This window comes from Heteronotia binoei, chromosome 8, assembly GCF_032191835.1.
Source record: "Heteronotia binoei isolate CCM8104 ecotype False Entrance Well chromosome 8, APGP_CSIRO_Hbin_v1, whole genome shotgun sequence".
Classification (NCBI taxonomy): domain Eukaryota; kingdom Metazoa; phylum Chordata; class Lepidosauria; order Squamata; family Gekkonidae; genus Heteronotia; species Heteronotia binoei.
Genome location: NC_083230.1, coordinates 90,595,873 through 90,621,758, shown reverse-complemented (window position 1 = coordinate 90,621,758; position 25,886 = coordinate 90,595,873). Strand labels below are relative to the sequence as shown.

The window sequence follows — 25,886 nt, the reverse complement described above, 5'->3', positions numbered from 1 at the left end:
TTAAATTATCAATAATAAACTATCAGGGGCCCCCCAGCAACTGGCTGTCAGCTGTTTCCTTCTCCTTCTCTCATACTTCCTTATGTGTCAGCTTGCTTTGCAAGGCTTGCTCAATCACACAGGAGCTACAGAGCAAAGCCTCTATTTTCTCCATTGGCTGAGGCTCCTCCCTTGGGGAGGAAGGGGGAGGAGGAAGAGCTTGCTTTGCCCCGCTATCACAATCGCACGGCAGAGCTACTGAGCCAAGCCTCTCTTCCTTCCATTGGCTGAGGCTCTTCCCCCTCCTGGTCACCTGGGGAAGGAAGGAAAGAGCCAGGGTTTCCTTTGCCCAGTTCCCTGGATCCCATGGAAGAAATACAAAGAAAGCACCATTAAGACCAATGAGTTCTAATGTTTTAAGCATAGTTTTAAGTTTTTTTAAAAAAAAATTAAATTATGTTTATCTGTGTCCTTTATAATATTTATATCCCTGCTATCTAATCTTAAATAGGTACACATATGGCCTGGTCCAACAGGGCCCAGCCCGACAAGGTCTCATTTATACCAGATCTGGCCCTCATAACAAATGAGTTCGACACCTTTGGTTTAGAGGCTGACAAAACTTATTCTGATGAAGCAGCATGTGTCAGCTTGTTTAAGAAAACTACTGATGCTTTTTAAAAACATCTTATTTATTTCTTTAGAATAGAGGCACCTTCAAATTTGAGCCTTCTGATGAAGAGAAAAGGAAGGTAAGCATATTAAGGTTAAAGCATGCACTTTTTTGGTTTCATTTCTGTCTCTCTCTCTCGGCTTGGCTTCGCGAACGAAGATTTAAGAAGGGTGCAATAGTCCACGTTTGCTGCAGGCTCGCTGGTGGCTGACAAGACCAATGCGGGACAGGCAGGTCCGGCCACAGTGGCTGCAGGGAAAAGTCTGATTTAGGGTTGGTGCTGTAGCAGTGCGATTCTTCCTCAATCTCCTTTTGTCCTCAAGACCAGCTATGCGTGCGTTCTCAAAGGAAGAGACAGCCTGGTGGATGGTGTGCCTCCATGCTTTGCGATCTGAGGCTAGGTCAGACCACTGGTGATGGTTGATGTGACAGGTGCTAAGGGATTTCTTCAAGGAGTCCTTGTACCTCTTCTTTGGTGCCCCTCTATTTCGATGGCCGGTGGAGAGTTCGCCATACAGGGCAATCTTGGGAAGGCGGTGGTTTTCCATCCTAGCAGTTATTACCCAAAGAGGCAGTTTCCCATTTATTTGGGGGAATTAACTTAAAGGAGAAAAAGTGAGAGGAGGTAACTGGGATTCTCACCTTATGTAGATGGAGATCTTTCTCTTAGATAACTCTTGAAATAAACCTGTCCAACTGGAATGGGCTTATTGAAATACAGAAAATATACAAGCTAAGAGGACAAGAGGAAAAAGATGGAAGCAATTTCAGTGAAGGCTACAGTAAGGTCCATGGAGGCAGGAGCAAAATGACTAGCATTTCACAGAAGAAGAGAAGACCCAAATGGATTTGGGGATGTGAGGTATGGCACTGAGAACACACACATAACACACTGGCATCTAGGGAATCCAGATACAGGGGAAAATGCTTCCTGGGGCAAGCTGACATGTTCACCCCAAAACCAATAACTTGATGGTTTGTTCATAGATGAACAATGATTTGGGAAGAAACTTTGTGTGTGAATGGTGCTTGATGACTCTGCAAGTATTGGATGGGAATAGCTACCAGGTTTTGTGAATAGTGCTAAGTGTAAATGGGTGAGGTAAGTGTAGTGCTAAATGTAAATGGGTGAGGGGAAGTGAGACTGGGTGTGGATGAGGTTAATCCAAGATGAGGCAAGATGTTCTTGAGAAACACTTAGTTCTAAATTATGCATCTCTCTAAGGTGGGGAGGGGGGTCATTAGCTAGTCAGCCGCTCTGACTCACACTTCTAAACCTTCAGGCTTGTCCCTGGCTGGCATCCATTTGATGTCTTCTTAGGCCAGATGGTATATTGCATATATGATATTTGAAATGATATTTTAGGATGGGTGTTTATGATTTTCTGGCTATAAACTGCCCTTCAGTGAGAGGAGGGATCTGACTAATGCAGTGTTGTGTGATTTTCACACAGGGCATGTAGTATGCTTGAGTTGTGTTTTTTTTCTGGAATTGTAAATGGAACAATCCAAATAAATAATTCCTTCTGGAATTTACAATTCCAATGGGAATTATTTATTTGGATTGTTCCATTGTGAAGACTGGGGGTTTTTGGTGTTGAAAGTTAAGCTCAGTAAAATTAACAATATGCTAAACCAGGAGTAGCTGAACAGCAACTCGAGAGCCATATGTAGCTCTCTGACACATATTGTGTGGCTCTTGAAGCACACCACCCTGTCAGCCAGCTTGGAGAAGGCATTTGTCTCTTTAAATTGCTTCTCTAAGCCAAGCCAGCTAGTGGCTTGGAGAATGCATTTAAAGTTGCTTTCCCTCCCTCCATCTTGCCACTCTCAAACATCTGACATTTATTCTATGTGGCTCTTACATTAAGGAAGTTTGGCCGCCCAAGTGCTAAACCATAAAACTAAAACTGACCTTAAAATGAACTCTTTTGGAAAGTTGTGATGAGAGAGAATTTCTGACTTAGCCAAAACAAATCATAATGTGAGAATAAACTTTTTTTCAGAGTTTTTTTGTTTACATGACCCTAATTGAAAATCTTCCAGATAACATAGAGGGATGGTTACAGTCATTTTTTTTTAGTTTCCTTGAACACAGTGAAGACAGTGAGCTATGCTTTATACATGGATATATTGTCGATAAATAAATTGGAATCCCAATGACATTTAGCCTTTCTATTCACTGCATTTGTTCCTCTTTGTGTACCTCCTGTAATGTACAAGAATTGGAATGCATTTGTCATGATTGCAGGGCATAAAAAGGAAATACAGAGACTTAACTAAATGGAAGCTGCAGTCTACAGAATGTCAAAAATACAAAACCGTGTGGCTCAAAAATCACTTATATCACAATAAATTGTATTCAAACATATCTCACAAAACACAATCAAAAGTGCAGAAGGATGAAAGGAGCCCAGCTCCAGCAAGAATATCTCAGTTCAATTAGTTCCGTTCTGACAGATGATAAAATAATGTGACCATAAAGTCCAAGGCCTTACAAGGAGGGAAAAGGCTCGAAAGAGCACTGGTGAAGTGAAAGTCCATTCAGGGGGAGGTAGAGCAACAGCAGCAACTCTTCACCTCACTCCTCTTCACTCACCGGAGAAATCCAACATCAATCTCTCAATGCGTCTGTCGACTGTACTTGCTGTGCATTTCGAAGAACCGCCCTAAGGCAGTTCACACTTTATCAAGAGCGAAATGTTACATGACTTTCTCTCAGCTGCACTTCACAAATTTCATTCCAGGCAAATGCTCTTTGTTTGCAGTCTACAGAATGTCTGGAGAAGCTGGGAATTTGAAGTAACATTTCTTGTGCATCCCTGAGATGATATTGTGCAGGGACATATATTAGCAAGCTAAAGTAGAATTCCAGCTTGTAAGATAACTTCTCTTTTTATTGCATAGTTCGTAAAACTGTTGAAATAAACATTCAGAAAGAAATCCATATAAGGGCTCAACTGCATATGATGTTAAGGGATTCAGGATGGGATCCCTGATATGTAATTAAGATGCAAGCAAACAACTGTCGAATTGTGGACCATGATTCTGAAGAAATAGGGATTTAACTCTTTTCCTATGCCTGTGATACTAAGCGGCTTGTGAGCCACATATGACCCTTTGATATGTTGCTTGTGATTCTTCTGAGCACCATTTGCCGCTGCTTCTTCCCCTGCTTCCTCTTCTTCCTCTTATTCATCCTCTTCTTCCTCCTCTTCTTCCTTTTCTTCTTTCTCTTCCTCCCTGCAGCAGTTATTGTTTCATTTTCTAGGCCAGATTGCTTTTGGTTTTAGTTGGCAAAGTTAAAGTAACTGGGAGAATAAGCACTAAGGGGAGAGAGATGGAAGAGCTTGCCTTCCTGGGAATGTTTTTAGCCTTGCATAATAAAGGTACAAGTAGGTTTGGCTAAGCTTCCCAGCTCATCTATCAAAAATGGAATAAATCATTACTGAGCTAGTTTTATTCAAGCTGGAATCCAGGCGCTCTGTTTTGGAACACCAGGGCAAATCCCATGATGTCGTCAAGAGCATCTTGGAGTACTACATATGCCCCACTCATCTTTCTCGTCTGCAGCACCATCCACCCTGCTGCTTTGGAGTGACAGAGCAGCGGGGAGGAAAAATTCTTGCAGCTGTTGGATGTCTCCTGCTGCTGCCATGTCACTTCCAGTCATCACGGAAGATAATTTAGAGTAGGATGGAGCATGGGAATTCTTCAGTGGTTCACATTTACCAGAGAAGAATTCTGCAACTGGTAAACTTGCCTGGTTTTGAAGACAGGTGTTTCATGTTGCAGAATTTTGCACTCTAAGGCAAAGGATTACAAACTTTTTCAATGTATCTCATTGCAAAGTGTATACTTTGCTGATTTTCTAATAGTGCAATCCTAAACAGAATTACACTTCCAAGTCCATTTAAGTCAGGGCGCTCAGATGGGTCTAATTCTGTTTCAGATTGTATTGCCAGTGAATTTACCTGAAACTTAAATTATGTTTGCAGTTCAATTTGTTATTGTTGTTTAGAAACAGGCAACAAAAGATATTTGACATCATTCATTTTCTTCGCTGCCAAACTTTCTCATAGTTCCTCCCTGGACGCTTATCACAAGCATCAAAAAGTCTTCCTTTATCTTCACCATCATCATAGCTTATTAGTGTAAAACTCTGTGGCACAGAGAGAGTTAAGGAGAAAATTTAAAATATATATTTTAAAATGCTCCTGGCTTAATTAATCTCTTGAAATTCCGCTTCCCATCCTTGGGCAACTGCTATGAATTAACTGGTTGTGGTGGGCTGGACACTTCATGATCTGCTCTTTTATTCTGTCTCAGCCCCATACCATGCAGATTTCATATCTCTTCTTTCTCTCCAGTGTAGGCCTGCCACCTTGGGTGACTTGTCAGTTAATTATCAGTATTTGCTGCAATTGCTGTTCTCAAGGGTTGCTTGCAGCTAAGATTTTGGCTAGTTTTGCCTCAAGCTGATGGTATCTTGTTCCTTACTCTAGACAGGCAACAGTAAGAATATTGTTGGTCCATACAAGAGTTTGTGTGAATTATAGAGAGTGAGGAAAGCAGCTTATTTATGGGCTACTTTATTCTAGGATTTCCCATTGATTTGATTATAACCATCCTGCCCAATGAAAAGCTGTGGAACTAGATTGAATTCAATAAATTAAAAACCAGGTCTATCTCATGAGCCCCCTATGGAGGGTTTAATTAAAATCAGCTGAGAATTTTAAATTGAGAAGGCTCTGGGTCAAAAGACATAATGAACTACGAAATCTTAAACCAAGCCAAGAGAAGGCAGCATGACATGATGCCAATTATCATTTGTTTGGGAGACTAGGAACACTGTGTACTTTGGCAAATAATCCTCTACGAGGCCAAAGTACTGGGGGTTACTAGTGGTCTTGTACAATGAGCTATATAAGACCCTTTTAAAAGTATTCTGGCTGAATAATTTGACTTTTTTTCTCCCTTTGCTGCTCCTTGTTTACTTCCTTACTGTGCCTATTTTTAAAGAAAAAATGCAGAATTGTAGATTAATTCTACCATGATACTTGTCTTTGTTTTCCTAAGCTTTCCTAAACGAGAGCAAGATGGCTGCACGGTCTAGCTGTATCTTTGTATTCCTGAGTGGGTACATAAAATGTTAGACTGCATTCAGATGCAATAACAAACCATGATTTGTTATTACAATGAAAAGCCTTGCAAACCTCCAGGTTCCAGCTCCAATGTTCCTGGTGTTTAGTGAACCTTAGTCTGTTCTTGTGCTTGAACCACAAGCTGTGGATTGTTGCCAGGATTTTGAAGCACAGCACAGTCCTAGCTTGTGGGGGGGGGGGCGGGGGGGAGAGAAACTATTGTTTGTGAGTGGGATATAACAAACAGGATCTCATTATGGATTGTTGAACATATTTGAGCCTGTTAGTTATAGCTGAGCTGGGGGGGGGGGGGGGTTTGAGACTGTTTTCATTTCATGGTGGCCACACAGTGCTAAATTTATTACTGCCCCTTCTTCATAGTATACAGTTTCAAAAGTACTGTATATATAAATAAGTACTTGAGTTCTTGTAACTGCATCTTCTTAGCCAGAAAGGTAACATGTGTAAGAGAGACACAATTGGACATATTACTGTATTTTGGACATGTTACTGTGACTTAGATGTTTGGGAAACTGGCAAATTTATGTGTGAGTGAGAAGTTATTCTTTTGCTTTCATGGGAATGATTTATTTGTGTGTGTTTTAATTTTGAAAACCTAACAGTCAGTACACAGAATAAGCTAGATATTTTCAAGAGAACTTTGGTCAGGGGCATGTGTGTGAACACAATCCTAAAATCTCTCTTTTTCCCCCCCTCCCCTGGCATGTGCAGCAACTATGTGAAGAAATATTACATCTTCTGGACAAAGATATTAAAACGTCATGCAGAGTCACCTGTCTGGAAGCTCTTCGTATTCTCTCAAGAGACAAGAAGGTTTTAGTACCTGTGACGACTAAGGAAAATATGCAGATATTGATGAAGCTGGCAAAGTTGGATTCTCTGGAGGATTCACTGGAGGATGTGACTGACTTCCCTGTCATAGTGGAAGCTTTAAAATGCCTCTGTAACATTGTTTTTAATAGTCCAGCCGCTCAGAAACTCAGTCTGGAACTCAACCTGGCAGCTATGCTTTGTAATCTACTGAAAAAGTGCAAGGACCAACAATTTGTCGAGGACATAAAATGCTTTGATTTACGCCTCCTCTTCCTCCTTTCCCTTCTGCATACAGATATTAGATCACAGTTGCGGTATGATCTTCAGGGATTGCCACTGTTGACTCAGGCCTTGGAAAGTGCATTTAGTATAAGATGGACAGATAAATACATTACAGCTGAAGATGAAATGTCACCCTTGTCACTGCAAGAGGCAGATTGTGCTATTGAAGCACTGAAAGCACTCTTTAATGTAACTCTTGATAGTTGGAATGTACACAGTGAGGTAAGTCTGGACCTGAAATATTTTCACAAAATTTATTTATCTGCCAACAGTTACAGTTAAGATGATTTTCCTGTGTCCCTACTTTAACACTAGTCAAAATAGCTTCTGTTGAAGTTTTGTGCTTAGGAGTTGGTTCCAGGGACAATGCTGTATGAATTTTTTAAAGCAGTAACTCAAGTTGAACTTTTAAAAGTGTCTTGAGAACCTCCACTTGGTTTCAAGTGTCAAGTTCCAGTATAGGACAATAAAACCTACAGTGCCACTAAGGTTATATGATCTGTTGCTGTGTGCGGATCTTCGTGTTGGGAAGAGTGTTTTGAGCAGTTGTTGGGCACCCCTTCCACATTATCTCAGTAATGGGGAAGATCCCAGTCTGCAGTTTCAATCTGAATTCTTGTGGCGCTTTCTCCTCTCCCCCCCCCCCAAAACTGGGCACAACAAATGTACTCTTAGGGCAGATTCACTCCTCTTCCCTCAGTGTTTGTTTACTGCAGTAATAACTTTCAGCAGTATAGCACCTTATCTCAGTAAGACATGCCAAATGAACAGGTCTTTATTTATTACGGTATTTACTTTGTGTAGTTTACCTTTGTAATGGAGGCAGATCACAAAAATTAAGTCAGCAATAAGTAAAAAAAACAAATTACAGTTTCCAACAAAAATTAAAAACTACAGCAATATCCCTTTCATAAGAATGCCCTTCTGAAAATATTTGGACATATTGTATAGAATGATACTAGTGCTGGGAGCCTTCTTGACCTTTTCAGGTAGGTAATTGTACTGTGGGGTAGGTGTCATCATACCATGCTTGGGTACGTGCAGTTGCTGATCTTACCCATTTGCAGAGTGTTATTTTCAAAAGGCTTTGCTCAGATAAGTGTAGTTGTTGCAGCAAAGCATATTAGGAGAGGCAGTCCTGCAGATATCTATGAAGGCTGTTATAGGTAATAACCAGCACTGGGAATTGAACCCAAAAATGAATCAATAACCAGCAGAGTGACCTGTAGAATAGATGTAGTATGGCTCACTCTCCCAGATCATGAGAAATATTTGAACTATAGCATTCTCTAGTAGCTGAAGTTTTGAGGTCTTCAAGTGTGGTCCTAGTAGGGTATGTCAACAGTAGTCTGGTTGAGCATACTGTGGTAAGGATCCACATGGCCCAGGTTGGCAGGGTTGAAATAGGAAACCTTTGTACTTAATGTATAGAGATAGAAAAATACATTTTTAAAAAGTTGCATTAACCTTCTCCAGCAGTAAAGCTGAGTCATGTATGACCGCCAAGATTCTTAACACAGTCATCAGCTGGGGTCAGGTGAACCCCATTAAATGTGGGAAGTACAATATCCACAGAGATCTCAGTCTCGCCAACCAGCATCATCCCTCTCATTTTAATTATTATGGAGGTGTGGGTAGTACAAAAAAAGGCCTTCCATACTGTGATTGTTGTTAAAGTGAGTGCAGATTATACACTATGTAGTTAGCTATTTATATGAAAGTTTTCAGCCAACATTCCCCATGGCTTTTTATTAGTAGAAACTTTCCTTTGCATCGTTCTTAATCTAGATGTAAGCAGCACAAGGACAAAAGATGGTGAATAATTTGGTGGTGTTACAAACTTAATTCAGCATGGAAAAATGCCAAGATCTAGAGTTACTAGATCAGTATTGGAAGAAAATATTATTTAACCTAGATTTTACAAGATGTCAATTGCCCCTGGGTGTTTCCAAGGAAGATACCATGGTGCCATAGTAAGGTTGGAGAGAGTAAAAACTGTTTTATTCTCAGTACTATTGAAGGCACAAGAGCAGTACCCCATACTGTAGCTAATAACTCTGGGCATAGCCTTGGCAACTTCAGTGGAGAGCTTTATATGTTTCCAGTGGAGCCTAGAGCGCTAAGATAGAGTGAATGAGTTTTAACATTCCCACTCTCTAGTGAGCTTTTGTGTCCAAAAGGAAAAAATAGTTTGAGTGTGGGGCAAAACTTTGATAGCCATTGCCATATATTTGCTTTATACATGCTATGTTGTACCTTCTTGCTTAGACTTCTAAGAGGGCACAGGAATGAATGCTTTGAGTGTGTTTTTGGGGACAACTAGAGAGAGGTGAATGAGCTGATGAAGAACGTATGAAAGGAGGAATGATTGGATTGACACTAGTAATGAAAGATGTCATGGAAGGGGTGGTGTCAACAGAGAGCCAGTTCAAGTGCAAAAAAGCTAAATAATGAATCCTTCCAAGAATGTCAGTTTACCTAACCAGAAAAACAGCCTTTGTGCAATGGGTTGACTCCTCTGATATTATAATTTCACAGAAAGGCAATATTGCACTGAAAAAGACACTCCAATATTAACGCATAGTGTGCTGAGGATATTTTTAAAAAAATTGTCAACATGTTGAATTGGGAGTGTATGAATCTTGTCAAGAGAAAGCTAGCAAGACCTTTGGAAATAAGGCCCAAGACAAATTACAGTACCTGAATAAGGTGCAAGGCAAATCATGGTACCTTTGCTTTACCTTGCAGCATTATGTGCCAAGAATTCCAGGCAAATCAAGACAAGACAAGCCACAGCTCTAGCTTTCCAGGACAAAGGACGACCTGATCAAACACATCAGGTAGATAGGGTTCCAGGAGGCAGGGGCAGAGATTTAGACAAAATCATTTTGGAGCCCTATGCCAACCAACTTGACTACAAAACAGTTTAAATTCTGATACAAAGCCTGCTTGGATTTTATAGGAGGCTTACTGATTAATTATAGCAGCTAAAAAGGCTGCAGCAAGTTTGGAAGTACCAGTTGTGGGTGAGATGCCTTAATATGAATAGGTCAGGAAAGTCCAGGCTAGGGATGGGCACAAACCGGGAAGATGGAAGTTTGGGGTTTTCACAAACCTCCAACAGACTCCTCCATTGGACGGACTGGTTTGTGGTTCATTCAGTTTGGCCCATCCTGAGTGAGCTCTGAAGGCATTTAAAGGCCTCTGGAACTCACTCTTGGAGGTCAATCAGGCTGGCCCAACTGAAGGTGGACTCCTAAGGCATTTGAATGCCTTTGGAACTCTGGTCAGGCCAAGAGGCCAGTTGGTTCCTATGGCATTTAAATGCTTTTCAGAGCTCACTTCCCAACCCCCTGGTTTGGGAACCATGAACTGGCCCAGTTTGTGCTGAAACTGCAGTTTGTGGTTTGGTTTGTGCCCATCCCTAGTCCAAACTTTGGGGCTTGATTTTGTCAAACGTAAGCAGAGATTGCCACATTAAATCTTGCCTAGTTTGGCAAGATTTGATCTTTTTATAGCAGCAGTAATAAAAGGCTTACAGTCTCTTGAATACCTCAAGATTAGTTTATAAGCCATATGGTATTTATAAAACAAGTTTCCCACTGGAAAGCATTTGTTAGCATGGTAGACATTTGTTTTAATTCCTGTTTATACTAGTGTCCTGAAGTCTTCATGTACAATTTTAATACTGAAATAAATTCCTCTTCATAATTTGCATTTATATAGAATGACTCTCATGAATTTCGTTATATGGCTGCCATTCTGCGTCACTGCTTATTAACACTGGGCCCTACTGAAGACAAAACTGAAGAGTTGCACAGGTTGGTGGAATTACAGATACATTTTTTTTAGGGATAATGTTTTGGTTTGGTTGGATGCTCATCCAGTTTGTGTAGATCAGTGATACTCAGTGACTCAGGAGCCACATGGCTCTTTGACATGCCATTTGTGGGTGTTCTAGGCACTGGTCCCCAATCTGGAACTTACTTATGTTCCAAGCAAGTGAAGGATGCCATTGCCCTATAGGGGCTTGTGGTTGGCAAGCAGTGAAAGTGTTGCTACTGCAGGGACCAGAGGACAAGTAAACTGAGTTCTAGGCCTTGTGCCAGGGATTAATCTTGTCCTCACAACAACCCCTTATCCATAGTATCTGCACTATTGTTCTAGCACACAGGTTGCTGTTGAGGGCAGAGAAAGCAGGAAGCAAAGAAGAGAGAGTAAAACCACCACCATGGCAGCCATCCAAGAAAAGAGCAAGTTGGCCATGGGGAGGGCTGGCTTTACTCCCCCTTTTTCTCCTTTTCTCCACAGCCAACTGGTCCTCCTCTGGGCTTTTTGGCAGTCTCATTCACTCCCCTCACTTGATGTGTTTTACGCTGAGGACATAGTGGGAAGGCAGTGAGGGAAGCCACTGTCCCTCACTCCAGACACACAAGACCTGCCTAAGGTTCAACAGTGGTGGGCAGAGGCAGTCTTACATCATTATGGTAATTAAAAAGGTTAAAGATGCATAATTAATTGTAGTTATTGCATGGGTGTGTTTGGTGGGTTGGCATGCTCTAATCATGTGGCTGTTTTCTATTATGGCAATTGCTAATTGCAAGCTGCAGGGTACCACTAGTGTAGATTTTTTGCTTAGAATACTCTGGTCTTTTTTCAGTTATAAAAAGGAAGTGGGATTTTAGAAAAAAACCTGTTTTTGTTTTGTTTCAACTTCATATGAAAATGAATGACTTAATATAGTGGTTCTTAAAGGCTATATAAAGGGGACACTTGTCCACATAATATCTGGGAATAGGAATAAAGGCACAACAATATTAAGTTATATTTACCATGTCCAGAAAATCAGTTCTTGTAGTTCTGTTATTTTCAAATAGGATTTTTCATACTATTGTTGCATTTTTCTTTAAATAAGAAAGCTTCAACATTGGAATTCACTTACATTTTTAAAACAGGGTAAATAACCTCTCAAACAACACCACACAAGTTGGGCTGTATCTTGATTTGAAAAGACTTAGAGTCCCTGTGCATAGGGTTGCATTGTGAGTGTTCAGTAGACAACTGGTGTATTTGTATGCATAAACCAGCCCCAAGAATGTGTAGAGAAGCAGAACACAGCAGGAAGGTCAATAGAAGACAACAAGTGCTTGATTCCTTCAGCACTGGATTTATGTCTATAACACAGCCTGAAACTTAAATCTCCACCCTTCTTGAAGATGGTCATTCAAAGTGCACACTCAGATACCTTCCAAGTCATCCAGAGTTTGAATTTTAAAATCAGGTATCTGTTGAATGATTACTTCATGAGCTGAGAATGCTTAAACTTTGTATTGCAAGCACTGTTTTGCGAACTGGCTTCTCTTTCCTTCACAAAGTGTTGGAAGACCTCACTTGGGAAGACTGGTCTTCAATGGACTTGCAAAGAGCTTGAAGCAGTGCTGAAGGCATGGCTCATAAACAATAGGTGTATAAGAAATCAAGAACAGTAGTTTGTACAGAGTGAACTCTTATGGGTGTTGGACACACATTTATTTTACTGTGAATTTGCATATGCAGAGTGTTCTAGTGGAATCTGGAGCTGTTTTAAATAATTTTTTAATCAGTTGCCCTTTTAAGACATAGAACACAATTAATAGTTCATTTGTTTTCCTTGTTCACTGCCACCATCTCAAACATTTGTGGGTTGGCCTTGGCAATTAAGGCATAACCTGAAGAAAGGTGAGTCTGTCTGTTAGATCCTGCTTTAATCATATTAAACTGTGCCTGATCGCTTTAAAAATTAATCAAACCCTCTGCTAAAATAGCAGTGTTTTGTGTCCGGAATTTGAAGTAGAACTTATTGTGTTGTGTTATTCCTGTCTCACAGCAACCCTGTTCTGCAAAGCCTTTCCTTGGTCACTGTAGTGTCACCTTTTCTGCACCTTCTGTTACAATTTAACACTCTCCTGTTATTATTAAGTTTCAGTCTCTCTAGTTTGTGTTTGCCTTACTTAAGATTTAAGACATTGCAGGGAGGGCAGAATATAAATCTGTTTTCTTCCCTGGAATAGTAGCACCAAGCATAGTTGTGCACTTCATCCCTGCTCCTTCCCCACTTGTTGTGTACGGATGGTAAGTTCCAAGCCTTGATGTCCAGCAATTTTTGAACACAGAATCACTCTTACACAGTCTCTGGGTATCAAGTATGTGGCACTTCAGTGATGCCTTCTACCAGGTAATGGGGCACAAGCAGAGATGAAGGGCATGAACCCAAGGCCTGGTCTCCTGTTGCTTAGAGGTGAGTGAGGGAAGCAATGTCTAAAGAAATCTTCAGATATCGAGACTGTGCCTATCAAGTGGCTGGCACTGTATTTTATTTTAGTTAATTTGTATTCCGCCCTTTTCCGCAAGCAGGCTCAGGGCAGATCACAACCAGAGTTAAAACAATTAAAAACTACAAACTAAAACCATAAAATACAATAAAACAGATAACACATATATCAAATGCGGTGGTTCCCATTGGGCGCACTCTATATGCAGCAGTAGTACAGAGTTGTTTTACATTTGTATTGTCTGGTTCATTTTTGATTTGGCACCTGATCAAACTTTTTTTTTAGTTGTGTTCAATCATCAGGTGTTTCCACCTTTGTGTATGTCATAGCTTCATTTTATATTATCCTGAAATATATTTAGGCCAATTTCATATCTTATAGAAGATAGTTTTCTCTTTCTCATCAGACCATCTATTTTCATTTTAATGCTGGCATCGCTTGATGTGCTTTCAGTAAGGCTTATGGACACTATAAAGGAGTTGGGCAAATGCAGTTGCTTCTGTCTATCAGATTTTTGCAGAAAGTGCTCTACACCCTTAAGGAAATATCGTAGCAGACTCAGCTTAGGTCTAGTATACTATGCTGTCAAAGTGGTGTCCTCTGATTAGAAAGTGTATGATACCGTCCTTCATGAGGATTAGTTTATTGGTTGTAGTCTCTTCAGAGTAAGACACATATTTTTCTCTAATTCCAGAATAACAGATAGGTTATAATGGTCACTAGAAAGGAACATGTCTATTTTGTGTGCTTTTCTTAATGACAGATTTCTCCTTATCATAGTGCAGAAGCAATAATATTCTGATTACGCTTTCCTGCTCTCAAAACAGACAAACAGTCTGGTTGGGATGGACTCTTCTGGTTAAACCCAGCACTATAGGGTTTTAAAAATCTTTCTTAAGTACCTTGTTGCCTATGTGACCCAAGTACACCACCACAAACTCTTGATTCTGTCCTAGGGTTGCCAGCAGGCCTGGAGAAAAATGTTCTGTGCCTTTAATAAAGGCTTAATATGTGACAGTGGGCAGCTGAACCTTTTTTGTGGTGTTGAAGTAAGGAACATATTAAGCCTGTATCAGGAAGACAGGACACTTTTTTCCTCTAAGCAGTTGGCAGCCCTATTCTCTGTCCTCACCACTTAGTATGAATCTAAGGTTTCAGTGTAAGTATGGAGTCCAAGCCTGAGGCACAGTAGAGGCAGTGAATATACTACATGAGGTTAGGGGACTTCTGAAGAATCAGAGGGAGAAGACAGGAAATCTCTTCCAGTCCATGGCACAATAACGTAAGACTACTGCAGTCTGGAGCTAGTTAAACAATTTGCTGAGGTTCAAGACTAAATTAGGACTAAATAAACAGTAATCTAGTGACAAAGATATGAGGTTTGGGACTAGGGGACTAGGAAGGTGACTGTCTCTGGTCTGAGTAAGTACAGTGTAGAGCAGGGGTGTCAAACTCATTTGTTAGGAGGGCCGGATTGGACACAAGTGGGACTTAGTGGGGCTGGGCCATGTGTGTCATAAAATATAATGCCAGGAAGTGGAGATATAAACTTTAGAAAGGACGCAGACAAACACAGTTAAAGATTATTTTTAAACTTAAAATACAAACATGCTTAAAACTCTTCCAATATTTTGTTTAAATTGGAATAGTGGAATTTGGCAGTGCAGTTTTTAAAATAAAACATCGAGAAAAAGCACAAAGGTTCTGACTCCGTGGAAACAATGAAATGGCATTGTAAGCTTCTCTCCCACCCCCAAGTCTACTCAGATTGGCAATGGCTTTCCAGTATAATATCCCCCTTTGGCTGTGGGTTCCCACATTAGAGTACTCACTAGATTAGGGCCATTCAACAGAGATAAGCTGGCTGAGAACATCAACCTTTTGTTTGCAAGGCCAGAACTCCAGGAAGCATGAGTTTCAGCTGGCTACAGGAATGCTGAAAATGTAACCCTCTTCATTCCGTTTGAAACCATTGCAGAGCAAAGACAAAGCTGCAAGAAAAACATGGAATGGATCTTAAAATCCACCCCACAGTTTCCTTGCAGCAGCCAGCAAAGAAAGGCAGGAAGAGTCCGGAAACTGAGACTCAGCCTGGGAATTTAGAGGGCTTCAAAGAGCCTTTGAAGCTTCCAGGCTGCAAGGGACTGCCTCAGAGCTTCAAAGAGCCTGGGAACTGCAGCCTTCAGCTCCAAAGGGGGAAGAGGAGGGAGAAAAAAGCCCAGGGGGCCTGATCAAAGCCCTGTGTGGGACGGTTCTGGCCTGCGGGCCAGGTGTTTGTAGAGAATCAGTATTTTAAATATTCCTCGTTTGCCGGGATGAATGAATAAAGGCTGGGTCAGGGGATGTGTACTTCTCCATGTATAAATACCTTCTTTTCCTCACTATCTCTCATATTCAAAAATAGTTTAAACTGTTAGGAGCTTTGACTCTTTACAGCTGATAAATCTTTGGAGGAATACTGTATTAGGAGTGGAGGAAGTGGTTTTCCTCCTGTCTTCAAAGGGTTCAGAATATTTAAACTTACAAGGTTTTGGGTTGGAATATAAAATTTTAGGCTCATTTCCTGACCCTAATCCTCCACTACCTCAAGGTAACTTTATCCTGTTAGAAGCTCGAACAGGGCAATTTTCTCCCCCACACATACCTTTTCCGTCATCTGATGTTTCATGTCTCCTGGAAGCAAATTAACAGACTCAGTGCTTAATCAAGCTTTCTTTCTCTTAATATACAAACAGATATTTTTCTGCAGGTCTAAGGAGTCCTGTAAGCAGTTGAGAAAAAACCACCACCCTCAATCTGTGGTTTTACTGCCTTACTGAAAATCTTGAATCCCTCAAATTTGTTATTTGCAATAAGATTATAGCCCTGTTCACATTACTTACAAACTGTGTACAGTGTACACTTGATTTTTGAGTAATTTTTGATACTTGAGTAATTCTCAAGTTACGGTCAACCTATGAACAACTCACATGTGATTGAACCCCCGCCCCCCATGAATCTAGGTCATGGTGCTTTGGTACACTGTAAAATGTTCACACATTGACTTTTTCTTAAAAACAGATGTATGAATGCGAATATGGTTTCTAAAATGAGGCCTAGTCATTTCCAGGGACTTTGGCAACTCTAAAACACAGACTGTCAGTCTCCTGATAGGTCCTGGAGTTCTCGCTGTATTACAACTGATCTCCAGACTTTAAAGCCCCCAATTGTGAACCTTATCAAATTTTCGTAATTCAGTTTGAACAAATTTTGATGTTTTATAGAGAATCGTATAACAAAGTACATTGCAGAGTCACTTGTTGTAGGATTATTTTGATCAGAATTTTAATAATATTTTGGAGGTGTGGGAATGAATCAGTCATCATTGGGCAGTGTAATCCTGCGGGATGTTTTGACACTGGTGACTAGCTACTGACGCAAAAGCAGTGCAGCTGGTCCATTCCCTGTGGGCATTCTGCAGGGGGAAATGGCAACATGTAAGGCACAGATGGCATAGCAAGCAAACCACAGTCCATGGCAATGCTGGCAATATACACTAAGCAGCCAACGGCAGCCGATGATTCCTTTGTAAGTGTCTTACACAGATGGAGCCCACCTGCCTCTCCTCCTCAATGGAGAGCCAACAGACAGAGAGGGAAAACACAGCAGTAGTGCAACACTAACAGAGGCATGTGGCTTGGATACTTTCTTCTCTAGCCCCTGAAGAAGGGCACCTGTGCAGCACACAGGTTGCTCACATCTTGACTGGCATCAAAAATGCTGCCCACATGTAACCTTCCCTGCTCTGAACCACACACACCATCCAATAAAAAAGTAAAAGAGAAAAATGAGACAGAGGCTAGGCTTGAATCAAAGCCCCCCCTCCCCCAGACCAGTATTCTAACAACTGGGCCAAGAGGGCAGGTTCACATCTATGATCTGGATGCATGAAAGGACAGCCCTACATGGAAGTCACAGATGGTGAGGGATGGGGCAAGAATGGGCATGGAACTCACAAACAGAAATGAAAAGCAAATCATGAAGGGGTCTGGTGAAATGGGTTGCCAACTTCGTTAGCCGCCCTGAGTCCATTTGCGGAGAGGGCAGGATATAAATATGATGTAATAAATAACTTGCTCTGTCCAATATGGCACCTGTGCTTTTCCAAGCTGCTCCTAGAAACCATGTAGAGACAGGCAGAGCTGCTGCTAGTACAGCATGCATATGAGATAGGCAGATTTGCCGAAAGCTGCCCAAGGCAGTACGCACCAGTGTGTGGCAGGGACTGTACTGGCCATGCTCCCAGGCCCCCTGTTGAATCACCACATGCACAGATGCTAATCAGAAACATGTGCAACAGTGGCAAACAGCACAGGAGCAATGGTAGCCACAGCTATGCCTGTGGAATCCCAGCAGGGTCTGAAGTTCCACCCCCATGAGAGGGGCTTTATTTGCCAGGGAACCCTGCTGAGGTGCATGCTGCAGCCATCCAAATAACACTAGTCCCATGAGAAAGTGCTCTGCAATAGCTCCATTTGCTGCTGCGTAGGGTCTGATCCTGCAAGTCCTATAGTTCAGGGGTGGCCAACGGTAACTCTCCAGTTGTTTTTTTGCCTACAACTCCCATCAGCCTTAGCCATTGGCCATGCTGGCTGGGGCTGATGGGAGTTGTAGGCAGAAAACATCTACCGTTGGCCACCCCTGCCATAGTTGCTTGGCCAGCTGATCTACAGGGCACAATAGGGCAGCTGCCAGACACTCTAACCCACAGTTGTGCCCTGTGTTAGTTCAGAGCCAAAATTGTACTGTATTCATACCCTGTCCCTTGCTTGGGGTGAAGGGGAGCCCTGGCAAAGAAATGTTCTAACATCCCAGTATAGGACTGCCAATCCAATCCCCCATCATAGTTCTCCTGGGTACACGTCCCTGGGAGTATGCTGCCTCATTGCATGACATGGAACCTGGTGGTAGCTGGGCCTCGATCATCTTGACCCCATACTCACACACTGCTGTTCTCAAGTGTGGGGAGTTGCATTTTTGAGGTAGCACCTGGGCTCATGCAGGGGGAACAAGGGAGGCAGGTGTGGACTCCCAGGCTGGGTCAGCTGCTCACCTGTCAGTGAATGATTGACTCATTGGGCTGAGCCCTCGTTGATGCGGTATTTGTAAGAGTTCTGAAATGAGACATGTTAGTCACATGGCATAGACTTTGCTCACCTTCTTGAGCATTAGTTTTAAGTGATCACTCAGTGGTGCTAAGTGCCCTCTGTGTGCTTCTCCTGCAAAGTACCATGAGCTTTAGGTGTACATGGCAGATACTTCTGAGATAGAATTCCATGCTGTGTGCCCTACCCATTGAACTGTAGTGTCCTGGCTGGGTTTTGTGTAGTGTGGGGGGGCGGGTTGTAACTGGGTGCAGGAGAGGGAGTTTGGGCACTGTTGGGAAGGGGAGTGATTGGTTGAGGCCTGCAGTCAGCATCCTGCACTTCACTGGGGCATTGGGGCAGGGCTGTTCCTATTGGGGGGACTTGGATTTTCCATCATATGGGTGCCTTCTGGGCTACATTATAGGTTTGGGTGTCATTTTTGGACTGGGCCAGCTTATGGAGCTAACTAACTCTTGCCATACCCCTGTTCTGCACCATTGCAGCAGCTTGTGCTAATGTTGCTCCGTGTTATTGTCACACCAGTGCCTGGCTGGGGTGCTCTGCCAGAACATCTCTGGATGTAGTGCCTAGTCAGCTCCCTGTGCAGTTTTGCCATTTCTGTCCCCCAGGGTTGCACTGCAGTTTGCTTTGCATATTTGCATATTGTTATAGTGATTGTAGCTATATGAAATATAGCCTTTATATTTTATAAAAATGCTTGTCTACCTATAATAACCCAGGAACAAAATACGGAGACTTTCAAGGTCAAGCATATGATATGACACAATAATATATCACGTTATTATTCAAGTTATCAATACTTAGTTTGTCAAATGGCAAGAACTATTGTTTTGGAAGATAGGGCCAGCAACTGAGAGTCCTTGGGAATTTAGTACTTTGAGCAATCTTGTTCAGGTATTCTTGCATATGGTGGGGGAATCATTCATTTCCTAATTGCAACCTTAAGTATGAGTCCTTAATTATATAGGGCAAAAGGCACTTGTGGTGTATATTCAGAGGTATAAATATAATGTATTCCACTCTTCAACATATGTTGGGCAGAGTGATAGAGATTAGTTTCATTAATGTAAGATTAAATATATTTGATTAGATGCTATTTTTAAACAGATATTTATTTTAACTTGGTTTTTTCTTTTAAAAAAATCAATATTTTACAAATGCTTCTTATCAACTATTTAGTGAAATTGCATGGGCTGTAGCAATTCTACCCATCGTGTAATTTCATAACATTTGACTATATACAATTTAAATTATTGTATATTGGAACAAATGCCATGTTTGCCCTCTGACAAGATTTTAATCAAGACTTTCATGAGTGCTGAACAGTTCTTTGCTTTCACATTTGCATATCAGGAGGGGGCCAAGAGCATGAGTGGGTGGTTGTCATGTCCTAGTGATTAATGATCTTTAGGAAGCTGAGAGAGAGAAAGAGGGAATAATATACGCAGTATTTCTACCCCCTGCAGGAGGAATGCAAACACTATTGTGTGGATCTGTGCACAGCCGCTGACTTCCTGGTAGCTGGAGAATTTCATACACTCCTCTACCACAAATAAAACTGTCAGGAGAGTGACAAGGATCAGAAAGCCAGGCTTTGGTTATTGAAAAGAATACCTCAGGCACAGTGATCCAGAAAATTAATTTTGTAGGTGTTTGGGAACACTACTGCTTAATAAGAAACCAGGGTTTTTTGGGGGGAGGGGGCTTTTAATGGAAAGAATCCAAGTGGCCAAATGTTTGCAGAACTAAATCGTGTTAAACTTCGTGCCACTTCTGTCTTGTTGAGAAGCACTTTTTATGTGTTGTGAAGAGAAATTGGAAATATTGTGACTATAGGAATAGAACACAAAGTTTATTTTCTGTCTGGAAGGGCATTTGTGGCAGAACAATGTGTGTGACTTTTTTTGCTCTTCTACCTTCCCCTCCCCTCACTGCAGACCCCTGCATTATGCTCCGTGCTATTCCTAGGCAGTCCTCTGATCCCTGGAGGCAGCATTTCGTGACATCTAGTGGGAGATGAACAACTTCTGTTCTTCTCAGGATACTTTAGATCATGACAAATACCTGACAGAATTATTGCAGCAAAAATAATTTGTGGTCACCAAACACTCTGTATCCTAACCACTCAGTTTCAAATCAGTGGAATTGGCACTGTGATCCTAACTGGCCCTACATATAAATAAGTTAATTGTTTACTTAGCATTTGTGTTGAGGCTTGTGGTCTTAATGCTGGCTGATACAAAATATAATTCATACATTGATTTCCTCCCTCATAAAAGCAGCTTCACAGTATGCATAGTTCTCCTGAATATTTTCTTTGTTATACTTGCTAGTTAAGCCATTCACCGTATTTTCAGTAAATTCAAATAAGAAGCCATCAAATTGCAATGATTCTAAGTAAACTGTGAGTTTGCATGTTTGGTGCTTGGGGGTGGGGTGGGGAAAACTTGTCAGAATTATGGTCTGGCATCCAGCAGGAATCCGAGGCAGGGGAATCAGAACAGGGGAGGGGGGAAGATGCAGTGATTTTTTTTAAAAAAATTCTTAGTAGCCACTAGAATGCTATCAGGCAATGGTTGCTTTGAGAGGGAGAACTCCTGCCCCTGTGGACATATTGCAACCCTTGTCAGAATGGCTGCAGAAAGCCACTAGCACTGCTTCTCAAACTAATATCCTTACAAAACGAACAATAAAGCGACACAATATAGAATACAAATGGGTCAAACTATCTGGTTCTAGTGTATTCTTTAACCTTGGTTTCTGCTTTGATATCCAGTGGTGTGTATTAGCACAGTAGATCTCTCACACCCTGAAATCCATTGCCCCATTTAAACTTTGGAATTCTAGAATAAATGTTATGGGGCGCTGGAAAATGTACTTTGCTTACTCAATGAATTTCATAAATTGGTGTGACATAATTATTCCAGCCCAAAAGTGTTGTGCAAGTATGCAACCAAGATTCCAGAAACACTCTGAGACCACTACAAAAGTCATACCTGACCTCAAAAGCTGCCCCCTCCTATATAAGAGCCACAGGATTTTTAAAATATTTGCTTCCAATCTATAATTCTCTGAATAAGTAGTAGGGTAGTATGTATAAAGTGCTCACCTCTCAAATTCAGAGCTTTCCCAATGTTTCTGTGCTCTTAGCTGCCTGCAGGGGGTTGTCAGTTCTTTAAATTAAAAATTCTGGCACTGGGACAGAGCCCCATGTGCCCACTGGTGAGACCATAGCAATACTGTGATCATCTGCAGCAGATAATTATTATACTTACAAGTTTCTCACTATCAAGTAATACCATCTACCTCAGATCTGCTGAGCTCATTATCATAATGCAATCAAAACTACAACTGTGCTGCTGTTTGAAGGCAGAGAGGGGAAAAGAGCATGCAGAGTAGATACCTCAAGAAAGTAAGCCAAGCCTCAGTCTAAGGTCAAGTCATTACCTCTGTTATATGCTAAAGGAGTTACACATGTAGGAAGGACAAATACCTACATTCTGCCTTGCAGTATGAAATGAAGCACAGCTATTTTCATTCTGATCATGCAGGCACACTCAGAGTCTGGAGAACAAGAGCTGGTCAGCACCACGTCCCCAACCTGACTGCTGCCACCAGGTGCTTCTGTCTGCCATTTGTTATCCTTGGCATGTTTAGCGTCTTCTGCAGTTCTCCACTGAGGTGACTTATGCCTGGGTGGATTACAAGGAGCCTGGCTAAGACATCTCAGGTTGAGATGTCACCACTTCCCACCAACATGGGAGCAAGAATAAGCATCGACTATTTACCATAAAAAGTAAATAGTTTACTGCCGTGAAAACATCGTGATGTGACGTCACCCCAGAGTTGGAAATAACTGGTGCTTGCACAGGGGACTACCTTTACCTTTATTTACTGAGCAAGGGAGGTATCTTGCCAAGCTCTTCCTTGCTGCCACTTGTCTGTGCCAGCCACAGTGCAGAAGCCTGAAAACAACATAGAATCATAGAGTTGGAAGGGACCTCCAGGGTCATCTAGTCCAACCCCCTGCACAATTTAGGAAACTCACAAATACCTCCCCCTAAATTCACAGGATCTTCATTGCTGTCAGATGGCCATCCAGCCTCTGTTTAAAAACCTCCAAGGAAGGAGAGCCCACCAGCTCCCGAGGAAGCCTGTTCTATTGAGGAATCACTCTTAACTGTCAGAAAGTTCTTCTTAATGTTGAGCCAGAAACTCTTTTGATTTAATTTCAACCCATTGGTTCTGGTCCTACCTTCTGGGGCCACAGAAAACAATTCCACACCATCCTCTAGATGACAGCCCTTCAAGTACTTGAAGATGGTGATCATATCACCTCTCAGCCGCCTCCTTTCCAGGCTAAACATCCCTAACATCTAAGTGCAAGAGTCAGACTAACTCTTACATGGGCTAATTTAGCATACAGTCATAGCTGCTTTTGGGACTCCTCCTCCTGTCTGAACAATCTTTTAAAAAACAAGGAAGACAGGAAAATTAAACAGGAGACTGACTTATCCAGAAATTGGTAATATCGTCACCCTAAATGCAACTATGGTAGTGCCTGCAATGCTTGTCCAAGTGCCATCCAGGGCAGCTGCAGCATAAGTTCCTGAACTGATGAGTGTACCTCCTCTGTTGCAAAACTCCTCCCCTCCATTTCTCTCCTTGCAACCCCCACCCCCACCTTTGTATTCCTTTACTCAAGCATTTTGCATGCTGTCTATGTAAGCCGGGTGAATATTTGCCTGGGTGTAAGTTCCACTGAGGAAAATGGGACTCAACCCTGAGTAAATGTGCTTAGAGGTACATTTTACATTTACCCAGTTTGTAGCATCTGTGTCTTATGGTGTAGTTATTTTTGTGTCCTTGCAATTATTATTGCATTGTTGCCTGCTGAGGCTAAAGAAAGAAGGCAGCACAGTGTAGCAGAGTGCACTTGGATTTGGGAGAGCCTCATTTCAATTCCCCTCTGCCGTGGAAGCTGGCTGTGTGAACTTGGTTAAGTCACTCACTCTCACCTTGTCCTCCCCCACAAAGTGGCTGAGAAGATAAAATGGAGACAGGGAGAATATTGTATCCCATTTAGACCTATGAAATTTCTCTGCAAGGTTTGAATTAGTTTAAAATTTACTTTTCCTTCAGACATAGCAAGGAAGGCTAGGATGACTTGATTGAACAGTTTGGATCCCTCACCCACACTTTCAGTGCCTGGGATCTTTCTCTCACCATCTCTGGCTGTTGTTCTTATGACACTACAAGGAAACTGAAGCCCCACTTTCCGACTGCTGGAAAAATTATTCAGCCATCTTTCTGGTTTCTGTGCTTTCAGCAGGATTTACCCACACAATTACAAGAGCATCCTTGCAATAGTGAGGGCTGAAAGCTTCTTTTAATTATTACAGCAATTAGGTTGCTTGGTACCAGAAAGAAATTTTAAGTCTTTTTTTTTTAAAAAAAGCTATCGTGTATCTCTTCATATTTCAAAAGCTTTCATGTATTTTTATGTATTTTATTGTATAATCATTAATGTATTTTAAACTGACTTACTGTTAGCATTTTGTATTGTTAGCTGCCCTGAGCCCGCCTTGGTGGGGTAGGGCGGGATATAAATCGAACAAATAAATAATAAATAATGAGCTAGAGCCCTCCTTGTCATACTAAATGTATCTCTCTTTAAGATGTCACAAGATCTGTTTGGCTGCTGCAGACACTTCCCCTCTAGGATTCACGTTTCATACATTGCTCAAAATAATGGGGTCAGTTCTGCCACGCTGTTTCAGTCCTTTCCCCCATCCCCTATGCTACTTTCTTCTTTACAAACATGAAAAATACTAGAACACTATTGGTTATAATTTACGGTTAAAGTAAATGGGAAAATGATGAGAGCACCTAGGCTTGTGGGTAGGCATAGTGACTACAAACATACTGTAGAATTTTGGCTCTTAGAAAAAATTTTCTGCATGTATAGAAAATTTCCATTCTGTTGGAGGCCAATTATACTCCAGGTGGCAACTTACAAGTTAAGTTAACTTTACATTCTTGACATATGTTCATGCTTTACAATTGTATATTCTTTACTTTATCGTATGATGCTTCAGTACTGCTTTTAAAAAACTTGCAAAAATAAATTTTAAAAAATTCTTCTGTGACTGACGGGATCACTGGGAGGGACAGTGGCTCAGTGGTAGATCATCTGCTTGATAAGCAGAAGGTCCCAGGTTCAATCCCCGGCATCTCCAACTAAAAAGGGTCCAGGCAAGTAGGCGTGAAAAACCTCAACTTGAGATCCTGGAGAGCTGCTGTCAGTCTGAGTAGACGATACTGACTTAGATGGACCAAGGGTCTGATTCAGTAGAAGGCAGCTTCATATGTTCATCATTTTGATTCCCCTTTAGTTTTTATGACAGTTAAATTGCAGGTAAGGTCTCTCACTAATTGAACTCAGGTTATCTTTGGGTCACACTGAATGTTAAACCAAGTTTAATTTTGCAAGGAGACACATTTGATAAGATTGTAATTTCAGAGGCAGAGGAAACTAGGGTTATCAGGCCATAGCTGGCAAGTGCTTCCAGAAAAACCATAAGTGATGATGTGGTGGATACTGGCATTTTTCAAAAATTCTTTGGTAAAACTATCAGCAGAAAATGCACACCCCTAGTTGTTATGGCACAGTTGGAAGGCCTTTAATGTTGTATTACATGCCAGTCATTTCAAGTACCTGGCATGAAGTTGTTTTCAGGTGTGAATTTAAGGATGTGGTGCCACAAATGTGATTGAGTTTTTAAAATCTTTTCCAGCAATGCAATCAACCTTTTAAGTAATGTCCCAGCTTCTTGTTTGGATGTCCTCATCAGTCCTTCAACTCAGGAAGGTACAGAAGAAGAAACTGATATAAAATACAATGGCATGAATATGGATGCAATTCAGGTGATTCTGAAGTTTATGGAGAAAAGAATTGACAAGGTAAGAGCAGGCTATATGGACATGGCTGATACTTATAGCTCTCCCAACTGTGGGGTTTTTATTGTTTCTGTTTGTTTTCTTGGTTTTGGTGAAAATCCATTGCATGTTGAAAAAACTGCCTGGGGAGAGCTGTTTCTATCAGGAAAATGGTCAGACGGGAAAGGATATGCTTCGACCCAGTGCTGTTGTTCCTAACAAATGCATAGCCTCCCCCAATTTCTTCTTGAGGGAGGTGAAAGATATTATATATAAAATCAACAGTTGAGCAGCATCATATGCAGTATGCTGTTTAATGTCTACTGTGGTCTCAAGAATTTGCATGAGATACCTCTTAATGACTGAAAGCAGCTTGCTTCACAAACCCCTAAAGGCAAAATCAGATGTGATGACAGGAGGTCTGTGAATAGTTTTCTCCCAGTATTTTAAACTGCTGAGGAAAAAATTTCAACCTAGCTGCCAACTCGCCCTTGAGCTAAATGGGGTGGTGGTAATGTGCACAACTGCTGTTTATAGTCAAAGTACTTTGAGAGAAATGTTTGCTCATTATCAATTG

At 41.5% G+C, this 25,886-nt stretch overlaps 1 protein-coding gene across 1 annotated transcript in view; it reads left to right on the top strand.

Moving 5' to 3' along the window:
• The window catches only part of RIC8B (RIC8 guanine nucleotide exchange factor B), a 51,160-nt gene that overhangs the window by 5,533 nt on the left and 19,741 nt on the right, over nucleotides 1-25,886 (top strand). Inside the window, exons 2-5 of the mRNA XM_060245568.1 lie at nucleotides 684-731; nucleotides 6,529-7,134; nucleotides 10,639-10,733; nucleotides 25,168-25,333. Of these exons, the coding sequence (XP_060101551.1) occupies nucleotides 684-731; nucleotides 6,529-7,134; nucleotides 10,639-10,733; nucleotides 25,168-25,333 (915 nt within the window). The remainder of the gene's footprint in view (nucleotides 1-683; nucleotides 732-6,528; nucleotides 7,135-10,638; nucleotides 10,734-25,167; nucleotides 25,334-25,886) is intronic.